Source organism: Pungitius pungitius, chromosome 20 (genome assembly GCF_949316345.1).
Source record: "Pungitius pungitius chromosome 20, fPunPun2.1, whole genome shotgun sequence".
In the NCBI taxonomy this organism is placed as follows: domain Eukaryota; kingdom Metazoa; phylum Chordata; class Actinopteri; order Perciformes; family Gasterosteidae; genus Pungitius; species Pungitius pungitius.
Window position 1 is genome coordinate 2,998,949 of NC_084919.1, and position 18,292 is coordinate 3,017,240.

At 50.7% G+C, this 18,292-nt stretch overlaps 2 protein-coding genes across 2 annotated transcripts; one reads left to right on the plus strand and one right to left on the minus strand.

Annotated features, from left to right (window-relative positions):
- Positions 1-8,699: 8,699 nt before the first annotated feature.
- On the plus strand, positions 8,700-11,279 carry LOC119195333 (CCN family member 2). Its single transcript, XM_037450172.2, has 5 exons — positions 8,700-8,961; positions 9,120-9,336; positions 9,441-9,692; positions 9,796-10,007; positions 10,146-11,279. The coding sequence occupies exons 1-5, from the start codon at positions 8,899-8,901 to the stop codon at positions 10,440-10,442; spliced, it is 1,041 nt and encodes a 346-aa protein (XP_037306069.1). The 5' UTR covers positions 8,700-8,898; the 3' UTR covers positions 10,443-11,279.
- Positions 11,280-12,502: 1,223 nt separating this feature from the next.
- Positions 12,503-17,480, minus strand: chga (chromogranin A). The gene is made up of 8 exons (XM_037450155.2): positions 17,152-17,480; positions 16,872-16,927; positions 16,264-16,357; positions 15,835-15,903; positions 15,647-15,718; positions 14,629-14,979; positions 13,471-13,892; positions 12,503-13,142 (listed from the first exon to the last, which is right to left on the minus strand). Exons 1-8 carry the CDS (start codon positions 17,195-17,197, stop codon positions 13,059-13,061), a joined length of 1,194 nt encoding a protein of 397 aa, XP_037306052.2. The 5' UTR covers positions 17,198-17,480; the 3' UTR covers positions 12,503-13,058.
- Between the last annotated feature and the right edge of the window lie 812 nt (positions 17,481-18,292).

Consider the following 18,292-nt stretch of genomic DNA (forward strand, 5'->3'; position numbering starts at 1 on the left):
AGAAGAAAAAAAAAACAGTAAGCTGATAAACAAGAGAAACTGCTGTGTGTGTATTTGCATACGTGACAAATGCAACGTAATGCATAATATGCAATATAACCAGTGTGAAAAAGGCAAAGGAAGCACAGCATCAGCAGACATAATATTGACTTCAGTTGCTATGCAGATTACACTCAGCTTTATGTCCCATTACGTGCACTGTATTATTCTCTCCTTGCTGTTTTTACAGATCAAAAAAACAAAATGTCCTGCAGTTGAATGAGCCGCCATAGCAGTGTCGTGACTTTTTAAAATAATGTCAATCAAGACGTCCGTCGACTAGCTGATGTTTTAGTTTAGTGATGTTTTTCTGGGCATCAACCTTTCGCCAGTCATAAAAAAAAAAATTAAAAAAAAGTAGCTCACTTTGATGTATTTGAGTTGGTTCAAACCTTTCACTGCTTCATTTCCAGTAACCTGAGGAAATGCCTCTTCTGGGCCGTCCCTCTGAAATGCCACTTATAGGCGGCCCCTTCCAATACTGCAGGGGTAGGCTGCCCTGAAAAAAAAAAAAAAGAAAGCCTGTGCAGGGCGGTGTGTCCCGAACGTCCGGCACCTGCGTAAACAGGGCGAGCCGAGAGAGAGCCGCCCTGCCAGGCGCGCTAAAAACCACACGTCCAAAAAGGGCCGGGCAATAACATACCTGGTGGAGCTGTTACCGTGAGAAGCGCGAAGGTAAAGCGGGACGCCGGGCTCGCCACGAAAAAGAGGGGGGGGGGGGGGGACGCGAGCGACCTTCGGGGCTTTTCGACGTGTGAAATCCAGCGGCGCAAGGAGTGGGATTTAAACGTGTGCACGAAAAGCAGCAGAGAAGTAGTGAAAGTTCCCCCCTCGGCCCCTTTGGTGGGAGTCGGCGAGAGGAAAATGGAAACCAGATGGGCGTTAGGGGGGGGGGGGGGGGGGGGGGGGAACAGGCGGGAAAACGTCCTAGAATTAAATCAGATTTGGTGAGAGAAACGATTTTAGGAACCTTTTTTCGAGAAGGATCGGGTGAAGTGAGAGCATAGAGGTTGAAAGGACAAAACGGGTCGGTACCAGAGGGCCCTGAGGTAGGCCGAGCGTTGAGGCGGCGTGATAGGATACCTACCTGTGAGACGCGCCCTGCGCCCCCCCCCCCCCCCACCCCCCAGTGGGACAAGGCTTCGCATTCACGCAGCATCGCACAACACCTTGCAGAGTTTACGTAACTGTCGCACCCTTCAATCGTTGCACTGTGAGCGAGGCCTCGCCCCGGGGGCCCCCCCCCCCCGGTCATGCACGCCGGACTGCTACGGGACACCGGAGCCTTACTTTGGGTTTTTGCAAGCCGGTGTGGACGCTATGACACATGAAACATCGCACATTCTGATAATAACGGCCCGTTATGTTTCCAAAAAGTCTCTAGCTTGCTGCCACAGATTTGACAGACACCAGTTCCTTCCTCCTCCTCCTCCTCCTCCTCCTCCTCCTCCTCCTCCTCCTCCTCCTCCGCTGCTGATGGATTCGTACACCGAGCAGGACTGGATGCAGCTGGAAAAATAGCCGTGAACTCATTGAGTCGATGGTGCATGGCATACGTTATGTGGTCACAGTTAACTATGTTGAGACGAATAAACCCTAAAGCAGACAGGATGAGAAGATGGCTACCACTCTGATGTTCAGTCCGAATCAGAGGTTCATGAGGGGGTTTAGCTCGGCATGAAGACCCGATGTCTCACAGTCTAACAGTAACAAAATTGAGAGAACTTCTCAACCTAAACTGTTAAACAGTGGCAGTTTCATCAGTAAAAAAAAAAGAAAGTGTTAAATGTTTAGTTGAAGAAAACAATTCATCTTCATAGTTTCGCCACGTTCCACTCTACAAAGAAGCTTTGTTGTTGTTGCTGTTGTTGTTGTTTTTAAAGCATTTGTGTTCACGCTCCTTTTCACCTTCGCAGAGACAGGAAACAAATGCCTGTGTGTCCCCCCCCCTGAAGGGTGTGAGAGAAACACGTGAAACTCCCGGTTTTGACAGCTAGCCGAGCATGAGCCCTGCCCTGCGTCATCGCTTCCTCCTCACGTCCCCGAGAGAAATCCAACCGTCCACTGCTCCAGCCGCAGAATGTCCCACGCTGTCGCGAGGAGGAGGAGGGGGGGGACGACGACGGCCTTTTCCCGCTTGTCACGGCGGGCGCGGCGGGAGGCCGTTTGTGCAGCGCGAGGCTTTTCCATTTGGGGTTTTTTTTTGTCGTGCATCTTTCGCAAAAAAAAGAAAGTAGCGGCCTTTTCTACCTGGCATAGAAGCACGATAGGCCACACGGCGGGGGCGGGGTGGGGGGTATGGGGGGGGGGGGGACAGGAGGTTTTTTTTTTCTGGTGAAGGTTGGATCTCCGAGGTTCACTACGCCATCAACACGGTTCTGTTTCACTCGGTTAAGGACACGTGGGTGTTTACTCTGACAGCCCAGCAAAAAGGGGAAAGCCCCCCCCCCCCCCCCAAGGGTAATATTTTCACAGCCGCTCGTAAAAGGAACTGCCGCCTCGCGCCAATCGTTCACCTTTTGTTTTTCGTTTTGATTAGTCACCTGAGAACGGCGTGCCCCTTTTACAGCGTTCAGCACAAAAAAGAAATCCATCAGAGGACGGATCTCGCTGTTGACTTTGAATGTTCTTTCTGCGCAGGGACCACACAGATTCTGGTACTGCCAAAAAGGGTCCGACCGGGTCAAAGCCAAAAATCCCAGCGGCGATGAGAGATGCTCAACGCACACTTCTCTCATAAGAAGCGTGTGTCTGGCTCGAAACGTTGTCATTTTTCGTTGGTTTTGATGTTATTGCCAGTGTAAGAGAACCAAATCTTTGGTCTGGTTTGATGCTCAAAACACACGCCAGGTCCTTTGAAGTGTGGGAACAGTTGATATAGTCACACGGTGCCACGGTTATATTTGATCACACCAGGGCCGTAGACAGTGTTCAGACGTACCTACTAAGCCATAACCAATATTTTAAGGGGGAAGCGGACAAATCCCACATTTTCCATCCTCTCGGGGTGTCTTTTCGTCTCATAGCTTTGGTGTCCTCTCACCCCTCCGGTCCGTGTAAGACCCCCCCCCTCCCCCCCTCCTGTGAAAGTCTGCAGCCCGCTGGTGAACAACAACGGTCCGGTGTCTTTTTAGGAGGAGACCAAAGCCGAGCTAAAAGGACCGAGTTGTGCTCAGTTCTTTCATCTCAATAAAACAAAGTTCCTGTGAGACAGTGTGTTCACGTAAGAGGTAAATAGGCTGCTTGAATCTGGTAAACACCTCGTGAATAATTGCCATGTTTGATTGAGGTACAGTAAATTGAGATCTGTGTTACTGGCAGGCGGCCGCTGAACAAACAGGAACTAGTCAAAAGGCCGTGCAGCAGGAACACTCTGCTTCTGACAGTGAACCAACAAACTGTAAAAGCAGCCGGTGAGCTTCATGAATCCGTGTCCGGCTGCCAGTAAATAAACGTACAATGAAACACACAGTAGACGTACATTTCTCATGAGCCGTTTGACATCTCGGGCTACTGACTGAGGCTCAGACTGAGAGTCTTTGAAAAGTCGATAGAGAAGCGATTAGAAAAGGTCAGTTCATTTGATTTTCGGGACAAACGTTAAAGGCGACGTCCTTACCTGGACGGCCCCGAGCACCTGTCTGGGAAGCAAAAAAAAAAAACAAAAAAAACCCCAAAGAAAAAATGTTTTCTTCTCTGCTTGAAGTAACATTTCACTTGGCAGTGAATGAGACAAAGCAGCAGCATGTGATTAAAGCCAATGTTTTCATTTAAGGCTTTCACAGGAAGCTAATTAGCCGAGGTATGCGGTCGTGTGCCGAGCTAATGGGGGGAAGCTGACATTCCTGCAGGGAAGCGGCCGTCTCAGAAGGCTCACAGGACGCGTGTTTGCATTCGCGCCCGACTCCGCGTGAGACTTTTAGTTCAGACACTTTTGCGACGTGGATATTATTTTTATTTTTTCACATTCAAAATACGGAGAGAAAAAAAAAAAAACAGGTTGGGATGCGGTTTGGCTAAAACCGCGAGGTGAGTTGGTAAAAATGAGGATAAAGGTCACTGTGAAATAAAAAAAAAAAAAAATGCAACATTGACTGATTCTGATACTTTGGAGACTTTATCGACTTAGACACTTAAAAATGTCTACATCCAATCACAACTTTTATAATATTATTTGGGGAACGTCATGGTTAGTCGACCAGGTGGTTTCCCCCCTCACTTTCAGTCTTCACGCTACGCTCGATATATCACCTCCTGACTAGCTCCAAACAACCCAAAGTCGGATCCATCTTTTCATCCAACTCCTCCCAAGAGACGAAAAAGCACATTTCGCCCATAATGTGTTAACGTATTCCTTTAGTTAAACAACCAGTCCTTCTCAATGCAGCAAAATGCAAGGGCACGTCTTTAGGGGTCACAGGCTCTCTGTGACCCCTAAAGACTCAGGCCTGATCTCGTCTGGTCATCGGTACTCCCAAGGGTGGGGGGGGGGGGGGGGGGGGGGGGGGGAAGCGAGGTTGGCCAAGAATAGGAAGGCCGTCGCCCAGACAGAACCCGAAGGCCGTCCCGGACCCACACGGAGCTGTGTTTTAAGTCCGGACCACCTGACCTCCACGTCCACGTGTGTGGCAGTGGAAGTCCACAGCTGAGATGAGTTTCTGCTGTTTGTTGAAAGAGCAACAGCCCGAATTCTCATCAGCGTCTCTAGTCTAAACACTTTCCAAGACACAGGTTTAAAAAAAAAGAAGAAAAAAAAGCCCTTTAAACTCTCTCTCCCTCTCTCTGTTTTTGACGTGTCAGCCGCCCATTAATCCCCCTTGTTATATGCGCACAAATGTTCCCATGGGCTCCAGTGCGATGGTTTCCACCTGTGAGCTTCTGCCAAGCTTTGTCCGAGGTGGATGAAAGCAACATCTCCTCCCATGCTAACACAGCCTGGCTAACGCCTTCCCCTCTGGTCCACAACTAAATGATTCATTAGATAATTTGACCGAAAAATGCAACCCACCATCCAAAAATGCCCCTCTGGCACCAAACGGTCAATATATTATAACCCCGGGGGCCATTACCCCGAGTAATCCTAAACCCAACTATTTTGCGCTGGCTGTGCCTGAAAAAAGATTGAGTCTCATGCGTGTTTCCATTCTGAACACTTTTCCACCACCGAAGGCTTTAAATAGGCGCAGTTTCCATCTTGACAGTTCATCTGCCCACCAACCCCCATTGTTAAATCCAACCAATCACCCCAGGCTGCAGATCCATTACTTCTCCCCCCCACCCCCCCCCCCCGCCCCCGCCCCGCCCCCCCCCCCTGCTCGTCTCCTCACGGAGAGCCTTCAAAGAAGTTTCCATGCCTTCTCATCCCAAAGTAATTGACCTGTCCCTCCTCAATTGTTAAAATTTCGACAGATCGCTGTCCCCCGTCCATTAATCCAATGTATTCCCCCCCCCCCCCCCCCCCCCGGTGAGTGTTTTAGCAGACGGCTCTTTCCCAGCACGTCTTTATAGCCCGCGTTGCAGATGACACACGTGACGCTATGAACTCGTTCTACTGTCCTCTCGGGGTCGACTCCATCGGTCTGCATCCCTCATGCCGAAATGGCCGGGTGACTCTTTATTTTTTTTTCCTTCCTTCCATCGCGATAGTTGACAGTCAACCAGAGAAACTCAAACATCGCGTTTAAAACGGGGGTTGTTTTCAACTCCTTCAGCCCTTCGCCGTGTCTCTGCCCCCGAGAGTTCAAAGAGGCAGAAGTAAACAGGCAAGGAAATCGTTTTGAGATTTGGGTTTCATGTTCAGTTTACTCAGTGGTATATGGATGGTTGGTTTGAAGGCTAAAGCCAAGGAACATTCCTCGAATAGCCTGCCAGCCACCGCTAATGGAATTTGGTTTAATGGACAGCTGAGTGCCGATAGAACAGCCGAAGCTGTGAATAAGACCCACCAGGTTTTTGGGGAAAAACACTCTGGTTCGCCTACATGTGGCTTCGAGTTCAACCTAGACCGCAGGGGGGGGGGGGGGAGCGACAGCCCCGAAAGAGGGATGCTCCGTGACGTCAGCGCCGGCCACGACATCGTCAACGATGTGACGGAAAGACGCGCAAAGAACACGGGGAACGACATCCACGAGGAAAAGTGTCGTCACCGGGAGCCCCCGGTGTGGGTACTTGAGAATTAGGGCCCGGTCAGACCCCGCGGACCCCCCCCTACCCCCCCCCTAACCACCGAGTGACTCGCCCTGGGGCTATGAAACCAGCAGAGAGGCACGAGGGCCTAGAAAGGGCCTTTGAGCTGCAGTAACTACACGGGTGGGGGGTCACATGACCTCGGTTCTGCAAAGATCGGCGAATCAGGAACCTCACACTCCATCGGGAACCCGCGTCGACGGAGGTTTCGTTGACTGAAAGCCAGAAAACGCTGCACCTCGGTAATGACTGGCCCGTGAACAAGCTTCAGACTTCGCATGTATGTCAACAACTCCGATGCCAACACACACTAAGCTGCACAGACCCCCCCCCCCCCCGCCCCCCCCCTCCCACACCCCCGACATTGTATCACCACCACAGTTACAGTGCTGATTTTATCCCACAGCCACTCTCCTCAAACAAATACCTCGCCCTATACTTAGCCTTCGGACATATCTGGGCCTAGCACGAGCCACATGTTTCCCTCTGTCGATGCATCCTCATTTACAGATACGAGCGACACGTGAGCCGAGCCCAGCGTCGCACAACGTCGCACAACGTCGCACAACGTCGCACAACGTCGCACAACGTCGCACAACGTCGCACAACGTCGCACAACGTCGCACAACGCGCCTCCGATGCTTCCCGCGTGTTCACGACTTCACCTCTTTGAATCGTTTGGAACGCAGTGGCCTGTGAGGTGACGATAACGCGACTTGACGAACAAGGCTGACAGAAAAACCGCGTTTGCTCTGCACGTTGCCATAAAAAACGTCATCGCCAAGTTGGAGGGGGTTTGTTTTGCAGCACGTTCCTCGTCGAGCTGCTTCCTTCAGATATGGTGGAGTTGAGTGACTGGACTGACAGCCCGCACACACACACTTTTCTAATGGGACTGTACTCTACTGTACTGAGCCAGCGTGGAGAAAGAACATATCCATATTAGGAGAGAGCAGGGTTCCTTATATGGTAGCACTTCCTGTGTAGTAACAGCCCCGTCTGCTGGCTTCTCACTCGCATTCCTCCAGCTGCAGGTTCCTCTGGGAGGTTTTTTTTTTTTTTCATTTCGATTCAGTGGTCTCGAGGAGCAGCACCTTTCATAAGTCTGGCCCGGGGTGCGATCGCACAAAACACAAACCCCCGTCTAGTCTCTTTCCTGAAATCCTCCACTCTGGGGTTTGATGTAGTAAAAATAAGCCCGGCCTGAGACAGGGGGGGGGGGGGGGGGGGGGGGCACACCTGGCCCTACGCAGACTAGACCTCGTCAGGCAGTGAGAAGCCGAGAACATGTGGCCATTGTCCCTGTATGATCTGTTTCGAGGGGCCGGGGCCCTCAGAGTCAAAGCCGCCGGTCGAACGGGAGGGAAAATCCCCCCCCCCGGCTTTTGTTTTTCAACGGAGTCCTTCTTTTTCGGGAAGTAAGAAAAGCAGCTTAGAGCTCGAATCCACAAAAAAATCCATTACTGGAAGTGACTGAGAACATTAGTCTTTTGTCCCAGGAACACCTGTCCCGCATACCGTGACACATTCAGGTAACTCAGGGGAAAAGACCACCAGGGACACCTTGTTCACCTTGGACAGACCCCCGAGGCTTCAGACACACAACAGTAAAATGCTGCAAGGTTTCAACCAATTAACAATATTGTTAATATCCCGTTACTTCAGGAGCAGCGGCACAAACGTTCCCCTCGTTGCAAAAGAGATCACAACATGTCCCTGATGTGTTTTAAAGGGTTCGGGGGCCTAAAAGCTGCTGTTGACCCACTGATCTCAGTGCACAAGAATGCCCCAGATGTAACCGCACAAGTACAGGAGACAAGGTTACACGAGTTACAAGAAGCTCACAGCGGGTGGGGGGGGGGGGCAAAGGAACATCCCCTCCCTGACAGCTGGCTGTTGATTAACTGTCTGAAGCCCCTTTGAAGCATCATCATCGCGTTTGATCACGTCGATTTGCCTTCGTCAAACTCTGTCAAACCTGTTCTTCTTTCACGCAAAGCTCTTATCGCCATCAATTCTGACGGCCCTGAAGTTTGCACCCTTCTTCTTCTTCTTCTTTTTTTTTTTCTTCTTGTTGAATGAATATTTATAGGTTTACCGGCTGTCTCTCTTTGTGAAGTCAGTCTTTAGGAATTCCAGTGTGGGGGTCCCAGGTTTCTAACCAGACTTCTAACCTCCCGTTCCAGATGAAAGCTGTTCTGAGAGAGAGAGAGAGAGAGAGAGAGAGAGAGGACGGTGTTGTTTCCCCGAGCAGCAGAGCCTTCAGACAGCAGGAATGTGGGATGTCTGGAGCGGGAGGGAGGGGTGGGGTGGGGGGTGTGGGGGGGTGGGTCAGGAAGCGAGGAAAGAATGCCAAGCATGTCCATGTTTGTCCAGGGCTGGCTCTCCATTCAGCCCCCTGGTGACGCGCCGACCTGGGGCCAGCGGGTATAAAGGGAGCCGGGCTCCGCAGCCACAACTCAGATCAGCTCCTCTACCGAAGCTAAACTCTAGCTTTAAACCATCCCCCCCCGCCCCCCCACCGAGACGGGAAGAAGAAAGACTCCACCGGACGAACGAGACAACGAGATCAACTCGATCAGAAACTCTGAGACTAAAGGAAGACCTGCTCGACCAGACTTTAAGGAGAAACTAGACCCCCCCCCCCCCCCCTATTTCTGCGAGGAAGAAATCATGTCCGCCGCAACGAAGAAAACGATTTTGCTGCCTTTCCTGTGCATCATGCTCTCATACACGGTAAGTAAAAACACACTGAGAAGGACCTCATCCAGCTGAAGCTTTCGATTTACGACGCTTTGAGTCCTTAAGCCTCCTGCCGGAGGAGGGGGGGGGGAATGTGTAACTCTGTGTAGATGTCCAACTAAGCGTGTGTGTGTGTGTCTGTGTGCGCTCAGGTCGCCGGACAGGAGTGCAGCAGCCAGTGTTCCTGCCCCGCGGCGCCGCCCCAGTGCCCCCCGGGGGTGAGCCTGGTGCTGGACGGCTGCGGCTGCTGCCGGGTTTGCGCCAAACAGATGGGCGAGCTCTGCACCGAGAGGGACCTCTGCGACCCGCACAAGGGCCTCCACTGTGACTTCGGGGCCCCCGTCAACAGACGCATCGGAGTGTGCACAGGTGAGCCGCCCTTGAAGGACGATGCCTTGCTTGTTTGTTTTGGTGGGGGGTGTGTTTCGAACCGCAGAGTGACCTTTCCTCTCCCGACTCCCCCCCCCCTGCAGTCCGAGACGGAGCCACCTGCGTGTTCGGAGGCATGGTCTACAAGAGCGGGGAGACCTTCCAGAGCAGCTGCAAGTACCAGTGCACCTGCCTGGACGGCGCCGTGGGCTGCGTGCCGTTCTGCGCCATGAGCGTCCGGCTGCCGAGCCCCGACTGCCCCGTGCCGAGGCTCGTCAAGGTGCCGGGGAAGTGCTGCGAGGAGTGGCAGTGCGACTCCCCCAACAAACCCACCTTCCTGGGCTCGGCTCTGGCCGGTGAGTTGGTCTCCACTTCTTTCTTTCTTTCCGTCTCTTCGGGCGCGTTGACCAGGGCGGCAGTTTCTAATTTTCCGGCTCCCCCCCCGTGTGGTTTGTGTAGCCTACAGAGAGGAGGAGACCTACGGCCCCGATCCCTCCATGATGAGGGAGAACTGCCTGGTCCAGACCACCGAGTGGAGCGCGTGCTCCAAGACCTGCGGCCTCGGCGTCTCCACCAGGGTCACCAACGACAACCGCGAGTGCCGCCTGGAGAAACAGTCCCGGCTGTGCATGGTCCGACCCTGCGAGTCGCAGCTGGAGCAGAGCATCAGGGTGAGTGTTTGTTCAACCCCCCCCCCCCCCCCCCCCCCCCCCCCACCCCCCCCCCGGGAAGCACGGGAACGCCATTGGAACTAAAAGAACGCTTCGTAAACCCTCTTCACCTTCCTCCTCCCCCCCCCCCCCCTGCAGAAGGGAAAAAAGTGCATCCGCACGCCCAGGCTCTCCAAGCCCATGAAGTTCGAGATCTCCGGCTGCACCACCACCAAGTCCTACAGGCCGAAGTTCTGCGGCGTCTGCCTGGACGGCCGCTGCTGCACCCCGCACAGGACCGCCACCCTGCCCATGGAGTTCAAGTGCCCCGACGGGCAGGTGATGAAGAAGCACATGATGTTCATCAAGTCCTGCGCCTGCCACCACAACTGCCCCGGCGAGAACGACATCTTCGAGTCCATGTACTACAAGAAGATGATGGGGGACATGGCGTGAGCCACCGGAGGGCCGGCGACAGCTTGTGACTTGAAGAGAAAAAACGAACAGAACATCTCATTTTTTTGCAGCTCAGCATGTGTGTTTTATTTTGTCTTTTTGGTTATTGTAAAAGTAGTCAAGACACTTATTTAAGTGTCCGTGTTGTTGACTCAGACAGAGGGTTGCGCAGCAGCTCCGAGAGATTCCTGCACTATAACTTCTATTTTTTGACAAACCTACTGTCAGGTGAAATGCCCTTTTTTCACAGACCCGTCCGTTGTACTGTATGCATTTTTTTTTTTTTAAAACCTTATCTAAACCTCGACGTCCTCCTCAAAGGAGTGTCTAATACCCCCCCACCCCCCTCCCCCCTCCCATCCCCCCCCCTCCCCTTCTGGGCCCAGACCAGACCTGGAAACTCTAAGCAGCTGTAGATGTAGCACGCAGACCACAGCAGGCCAGTGTTCCCCTGTGCAAACAGGTCTGAATGCGCCCCAGTGTGTGTGAGCTGGTGTGCCAGTGTCTGTTAGCGGGGGCCCTGAATGCCAGCCTTGTCTCCCCCCCCCCCCCCTTCCTCTTACACCTCCCCCCCCGCTGACGGAGTAGAGGAAAGGTCAGAGTTTCCGAGCGGCGTGCGGGGCGGGTTGGGGGGGGTGGGGGGGAGCAGAAGTTTAAGGTTAGAGACGCACCACAGTGGGCTTTGCCACGGCACTGAGAAAAAAAAAGAAGAAAAAAAAAGAGAATAGAAAAGAAAGCAGAAAATAACGACGTGTTGACTTTTACTGATTCAGGTCAGAAGGACGAAAACCGAGTGGTTTGGGAAGTGTCTGTTTTGTTAAGGAAAAAAAAAAAAGACTGGAAGAATTGTAAGTTCATTCCTTTTTATGTTGTTGGTGTGTAAATATTTTAAATATTTGTACAGTTTAAGTTAATTTAAAAGCCAAATTTGTTCTGTGCTTTCGAAGTGTATCGATAGTGTATTTTCTGTGGACGGTATTTTTTACTATTTTATTGAGAAGTGTGACAAAACTGTTACATGTTTCACTTTGTAGCTGGAATAAAATGTTATATTTTTTTATACAAACATGAGTTCTCAGATTTGTCCACGTAGGCTTGTATCGATGAACCAGGAATACTTCCATGTGTAGTGTGTTCATGCTGACCCCTGACCTCTACTAACACAAACATCTCTCTCACAGAGGGAGGGAAATGTCTTAATAACAGGAGTAACATACACATGTTGCTTTGCTTTCCACTCGGGCTTATGGAACAATACTGTAATGCCTTCTTCAATAAAGAAAAGAAGATTCCCAAAAAAAAATGTACTGAGTTCTTGCATCGAACGCCGTGAATGAACGCACAGTGCTCCTCATTGGTTCGTTAGCCGAGCAGAAAGAGGACATGAAGTTCACCCTCACGATGTTGCCACCTAGTGCTCTGTAGCTCCATAGAAAACACACACACACACACACACACACTAAGAGGAGGAGGGACTTGAATGAATCCCTATGATCCAGGGTTGTATTGGCCATACAGCACAATGGTTTCCTGCAGAAAGTGTGATATAGTTAAATATCACACGTCTACAGGTGAAATAACACTATAAAAGCCTGTTATTCTTCGTCGCGATCATTTAAATGGTAATTGAGCTCATTCAAAGTGGTGTTTATATTGAAAGAGAAATACAAAAAGCCTCTTTAAACAGTACTTTGCTTCTCACTCACACCTTCGTGAATCAATCAATTGATGTTAACACACAAAAATATGTGTTTCACATTTTTCATACAGTTTTTTTCTTCCGCCCCGTTTCCGTTAAACTTCTGAGAGCTTTGGAACGTTTGGCTTTGAACGGTGAATAACACAAACAGATTAATAACGTAACGCTGGTGTCACAGTGATGATTCATGTTCTCTGCTCTTATTCATGTTCCCCCCCCCCCCCCGAGAGCCAGGCTCACTGCGAGGAACTGCAGGAAAACGGCAGGAAAACGCTTCTTCACTCGTTCGATGTTCACATGCCGACAGGAAAAAGGGATTCTCAGCCACTTCGATCCATCCATTGAGAGGAGAACACAGGTGTCAATGAGTTAGTACGCAGAGTTTATTGCATTAAATGGTCTTCTGCAAATATTCATTCCATTTTAAAAGGCATTCAAATCATCTACCAAAACAGAGGTTGAAAGTTAAACTATTAGATTTATTGATTTTCTTACATGAATGAATCACACTTCAAAAACGTTGACTTATTGCCTAGATTAAGTGTCTCTGTGATAATTAAGCATCTACGTCTTTGTCTACCGCTCCCCCAGGAGTGAGCGTCCCGTTAAGAGGACACATGCCGTTACAGGGCCACTCCACCTTGTTGGTGTGTGTGTGTGTGTGTGTTTTGTGGCGTGTCTTTTAGCTGCAATGTGCATGTGCCGTATGCTGTTCGAAGGACGGGACGTCACGCGGGAGGCTGCAGCAGGGCTCGCTCTCTGCAGAAGGATAAATAGTGGAGATGCTTCCACGGGGGGGGGGGGGGGGGGGGGGGGGGCACACCGGTTTTCGGGGCTGCTGAGGCGGAGGAGGCAGAGGAGACTGCAGCGTCAACTTCTTCTAACAATCTCTCTCTCTCTCTCTCTCTCTCTTCCTCCTAACCTCGCCGCATCTCGTGGAGCTTCTGGGCGACGCTTTCCAGCTCGGACTCGATGGCCGCCAGGCTTTCGATCCCCGGCTCCTGCAGATGTGCAACGAGAGCAGAGGACGTACTTCGTGAGTGTGAATCATCACATACCTGCATGTGAACTCCATGGCTCCATAAAAGGTACCTGGTCACCTTCCACGAGCAGCCTCAGTGAGGCATCAAACACACACACACACACACACACACACACCGAGGAGCATCAGGGGAACATTTTCTATCGCTATGGGATTCAGGCTCCTGTTCAGGGTTTTTGGGCTCGAGCCCAAAATAAACAACATAATGCATGACGTCGTTATAGATAAACAGGCCGGGAAAATACAAGGTGGACTTGTCGTGAAGGTAAGAGTGACGGACTGCACACCTCTGGCTTCCGGCCGGCGCTCCCTTCCTCCTCCGCCCCCCTCCTCTCCTCGGGCCCCCCGGCGATCATCCGCAGCTCCTTCTCCTCCGGGCTCCTCTGCGCGTGCCCTTTCTTCTCCCCCTCCTTCTCCTCCTCCTCCTGCTCCTCCTTTGAGTGATGCGGCGCCTCCTCTCCGACGGCCTTCTGCTTCCCCCCCGGTGAAGACTTCCCTCTCTTGGTCCATCGCGTGTGGCTGTCTCTCTTCATCTCTCCTGCCACCTCTTCCTCTTCCTCCTGTTCCCCCTCTGGTTTAGGGCCGTGAGAGAAATATGCAGATCTCTTGTCTTCTTCCTCCTCTTCCTCCTCCTCCTCCTCACCTTCTTCCACAAACTTCTTTTGGGATTTGATTCTGGGGGCATCTCTCTCTTCACCAGACCGAGCACCTGGGAAACGTGGAAAATGAAGAATGACGCATTTAATGTTTTCTTACTGAAACACTCACTCAAGCCAGAAACTTTCCACCCATTAGCGACATTTTCCACTTCCTATAATGAAACATGTGTTGCCAGCTGGCAGCTGTGCACCCAGCACACTGCTCGCTGCGCTTTATGGGATCTAACAGCACGACTCCCTTTTATAGAAGAAGTATTTCATAGTTCTTTGACATTTTAGCGCTGACAAAAAAAAAAAAAAAGGAAAAGAAGGACCTCTCCGTTAGAAAAATAAAAAGAAGCCAAATCTTGATCTAGAAAGACAGCTGCGATCATGCACTCCAGCTCATTTGAATTCAGGAGCATTGAGACGTTTAATCATTCGTGTTGGTGAGCTGTCAGTGTGCCAGTCATGCTGGCGCTGCCCCCCCCCCCGTGTGTGGGAGGACGGGGGTGGGGGCGGGGGGGGGGGTTGATTTCATCATGTAGATGGAAGCACTTCCATCATTCAGCCGGTCCTGTGGCAGCAGGAGACTTGATCTACAAAGCATTGCACCTTCCAAAGCTTAGAATTTGAATTAGCTTGCATGAGTGAGAATGTATTTGACTTTTGTGATGGAGCTGTCATTTTGCATATGCCTGCTGTCCTGTCATGTGATGTCTTTCTCCTTTTGTTTGACCTTTTTGTGTATTCTGTTGATTTGTTAGGGAGATGAACTGAGATCAACAAAAACATGCCTCCACTTGCCTTTCTTATCCTTCATCATGTGTTCCTCGTGTAAATGAGCTCTCTTCTCCTCGTGATCTTCCTCTTCTTCCTCTTCTTCCCCCCTCTTGTCGGCCTTGCCCTCACTCCCCTCCTCCACAGATGCGGACCCGCGGCTTCCTGGACTCTCGTCCCGCTCCTCCTCCTCCTCCTCGTGCTGCTCCTCCTCCTTCACCTCCTCCTCCTCCTCCTCCTCCTCCTCCTCCTCGCCGGTGGCGGTGGCGTCTCGGGACTCGCCGCCTCCCACGCTGTCATCCTTTTCTCCTTCTCTCTCTTTCTGGGACAGGATGGACCGCTCCCCTGGGCCTCCTAGAGCTTCCAGCATGGATTGATCTGGAGACCAGGAGGGGAGGGAGTTTTATTTACTAGGACGTTGATTTCAAGCGAAGGTGCTGAAAGAAAAGCAGCACAGCTTATTGCTGTTGTCCTTTTGTGTTTTGAATGAACTGGTGTGTTTTTGTTAAGTGGTTGTGGGTCAGGAAGTCAGATCCCATGTCGTATAGTAATACAATTGTGCGTCATGTGGTGTTCACATGCAACTCTCTCACTGGAGCGTCAAGATCTCAACAGAAAGGAGGTTTGTTTATTACAACCGAACCAAATGGATGATTATTAAATGAATTGACTTTATTTGTAAAGTACATTTTTAATCAGAAAAAAATACTATTTGATGGTTCCAGCCACTCAAATAAATGAATGAGAAACTTGAAGACTTAATCCTACCAAATATTTGGTCGATTAATTGCATTTTTAGTCCTGCAAAGTTCGGATGAGGATGAATTTGTGGCAATAATCTGTCTCTCAGTGGCCTTCTTATGTTTTTTGAACTGTTTTATTTCCTGATTCTGTCCAGAAGAAGCACGAGCAGAGTCTACTGACAATACGAAGGAACGAAAGTGAAACGTCATTTTGAAAGCTTTGAAAGCGATGTGAAACAAACAGCATTAAAGCTGTGCTAGGACTCCGACACCGCCGGGGGGGGGGGGGGGGGGGGACTCACCGGCATCGTCCTCCGCAGCCTGAGGCGTTCGGGTGGTTGGTTCTGGCGTAGCGGCCGCTCTCTCCTGATGACCTGCGATCAAAACGAGTGCGTCAGACTTCTATCTGTCTCCACACACACACACACACACACACACACACACACACACACACACACACGTAAACAGCACCCATGGAGCCGTGAATCACCTCGAACGGCGATGTCCTGAAGCAGCTTCAGAAAGTTGTGACGGCGAAGGACGGAAACCAGCCGGTCGTCTGCGGGACACAGTGAGACACGTGAAAGCAGGAGCTGCATTTGGTGCTTAAACATCTCACTCAGGAAGGAAAGGAACAGACAGTGAAGCTACAGCTCAGGTGGGTCTTTCCCCATTTTGCTTTTTTCAGAGGCCTCAGCAGATTTGCTTCTGCGCGGCTCGACGGGAGTTAATAGCACCCAAGATTTAGTGCTTTCAGGGCAAGAGCACAATTGATCATTTGGCCCCCCCGTTCTGCTGACCCACAAGCACAACAAAAAGTACAAGGAGGCAGCTGCTGCACGAGGGGCTCCGTCTGCAAACGTTCCTCCCTCGACCCACGACGGGTGATTGGGGGGGGGGGGGGGGGGGGGGGGCTCACCCGTCTTCATTGTGACCAAACACTCCTCACTGACAGGCACGGGGTGGGGCCTCGACAGCACATCTGCAAGCGCCTCCACGATGCATTTCATCACCTGCAGACACACGAAGTGCACAAAAAAAAATAAAAAAAGGACAACAAAAAAACAAAGATAGACAACCTCGATAATGTAATGTCCACTACTGGAAACTAGGAGGCTGATATCGTGAGAATAAATGAAAGATGCTCTGGTGAAAAGAAAAGAATCCTTGCCGAGAGCTGTGTGGGAATAAATTGACACAGCAGCTCGCGAGAATCAAACCGAATCGGCTTCTCTTTGAACGCTGCTCTCACGCCAACTCGCCCACTAACTCACTAACGGATGCGGAAACTCTCGGATACGAGATCAAAATCATTTCAACTCCCATCGTGCTTCCAATGTCTCACATGCCCGCTGATTCTTACCATTACTTCTCTAGACCATTTCAAAACGTTATGACTGCCAGATGTTTGAGTATAACTCTCAAAACCAAACCCTTCAATGATGTGGATGTGGTCACAATGACAGTGGTCAGTATTTATTATCACTATCACTGATGCTACGTTGATGTGCAGATGATCAGCTTTACCTCCACGTCCTCGTTCTCGTTCTCCAGCTGACTGGGAGTCACTGGCAACGACACAACTGCAAGAGAAGACATCATTTTTTTTTAATTCCCCCAAAACTCCCGCAGATGTGGTAAAAAAAAAAAAAAAAAACGCGCGTGCGAATCCGCTCGTCTGCCGCAGTTGAAGGCGCGCGTGTCGCTGTCCTCGGTGCTGAACCCAACGAGGTCACATCTCCACTGCAGCGGTTCCCCCCCCCCAAACTACAGACGTGAAGCCGAACTTCCAGGAGCGTTTCCTTACCGCAGCTGGTCAGCACTGACAACACGAAGAGTCCTCTCGCGATCATGGTCGATCAAACGAAGCTCTCCAGCGGCCAAAAAAAAAGGGGCGCGCGGCGGCTATCGGGAGGTGTGACGTCGGTCGTTAGGATTCTCAAGGACGCATCCTGAGCTCAACTTCCTTCGGTGTTTCTTTGGAGAGCTCAATTTGCTCGCAGTGACCAGAGGAAGCCCGCGTCCTCTCCGCCGACACGGAGCCGCTCTTTATGGGGGGGTGAAGATGTGAAGGCCGGAAGTGACATCATCCCCCAGGCACGTTTGTCATTCGCGTACCTGGGTGGATGGATGTCAGGGCGTGCGCACAGTGCAAACAGCGCAGAAGGATTCACGTGTGCCATTAGAGTAGTTTCAGGGGGTTGGATTTCCATAATAGCGCTTTTGATGTCTTGTGTGTGTGTGTGTGTGTGTGTGTGTGTGTGTGTGTGTGTGTGTGTGTGTGTGTGTGTGTGTGTGTGTGTGTCCTTCTGTGGGACAAATACATTTCAATGAGCGGAAAATCCCCTCAATTCGAGCGGGCAAGTGTGTTATTTTGCATACAGATGCATATATCTGGTGTCTCTGTCCCCATTATGTTGCGTTCCCGTCCAGGACAAAGCTCCCCCATCACACTGTATTTGCTTAACATGTCTCGGTCTGGACTGGATGTGTTGCTAGGTGACGGTTTACTGAAAACGACTGCCGTCATGGCTGTTATTGTGCTTATACACAGTTGGCTTGAAAGGATTTTACATGTTTCATAAGCAGAGAAAATGCAACATATAGCCCTTAAAATGTATTTAAAAGAGAAGATGGGATCAGAATAGAACCTGTCTAACATGGTATAAAATATACAAATATAGCAATAAATAAATGCTCAATAAAGGTGTGACGTTTTGGTCAAAGTGGTTATAGGAAGACTCCTCCTGGACCCTTCCTTGTTGGATCATTAAAGAGTGCAGATTATATTTAAAAAACAAGAGTATATAAAATATGCAGACAATTTGGTAGCATTTTGCAATGAACTTATTTAGAGAGGATGGTGCATTGACATCAGGAAGCAATGAACTGACGTGTTCAAAGAAATAGATATTGCTTTTGTGTCAGGACTGTGATTGGGAACCGTC

What these genes read in the sequence shown, in the direction of transcription:
- LOC119195333 (XM_037450172.2), top strand. Translation starts at nt 8,899, where the DNA reads ATGTCCGCCGCAACGAAGAAAACGATTTTGCTGCCTTTCCTGTGCATC. An exon ending in ACGCATCGGAGTGTGCACAG is followed by an intron (nt 9,337 to 9,440) that starts GTGAGCCGCCCT and finishes CCCCCCCTGCAG; the next exon opens with TCCGAGACGGAGCCACCTGC. An exon ending in CCTGGGCTCGGCTCTGGCCG is followed by an intron (nt 9,693 to 9,795) that starts GTGAGTTGGTCT and finishes TGGTTTGTGTAG; the next exon opens with CCTACAGAGAGGAGGAGACC.
- chga (XM_037450155.2), bottom strand. Translation starts at nt 17,197, where the DNA reads ATGATCGCGAGAGGACTCTTCGTGTTGTCAGTGCTGACCAGCTGCG. An exon ending in TCAGGACATCGCCGTTCGAG is followed by an intron (nt 15,719 to 15,834) that starts GTGATTCACGGC and finishes TTTTGATCGCAG; the next exon opens with GTCATCAGGAGAGAGCGGCC. An exon ending in GGCTGCGGAGGACGATGCCG is followed by an intron (nt 14,980 to 15,646) that starts GTGAGTCCCCCC and finishes CCTGGTCTCCAG; the next exon opens with ATCAATCCATGCTGGAAGCT.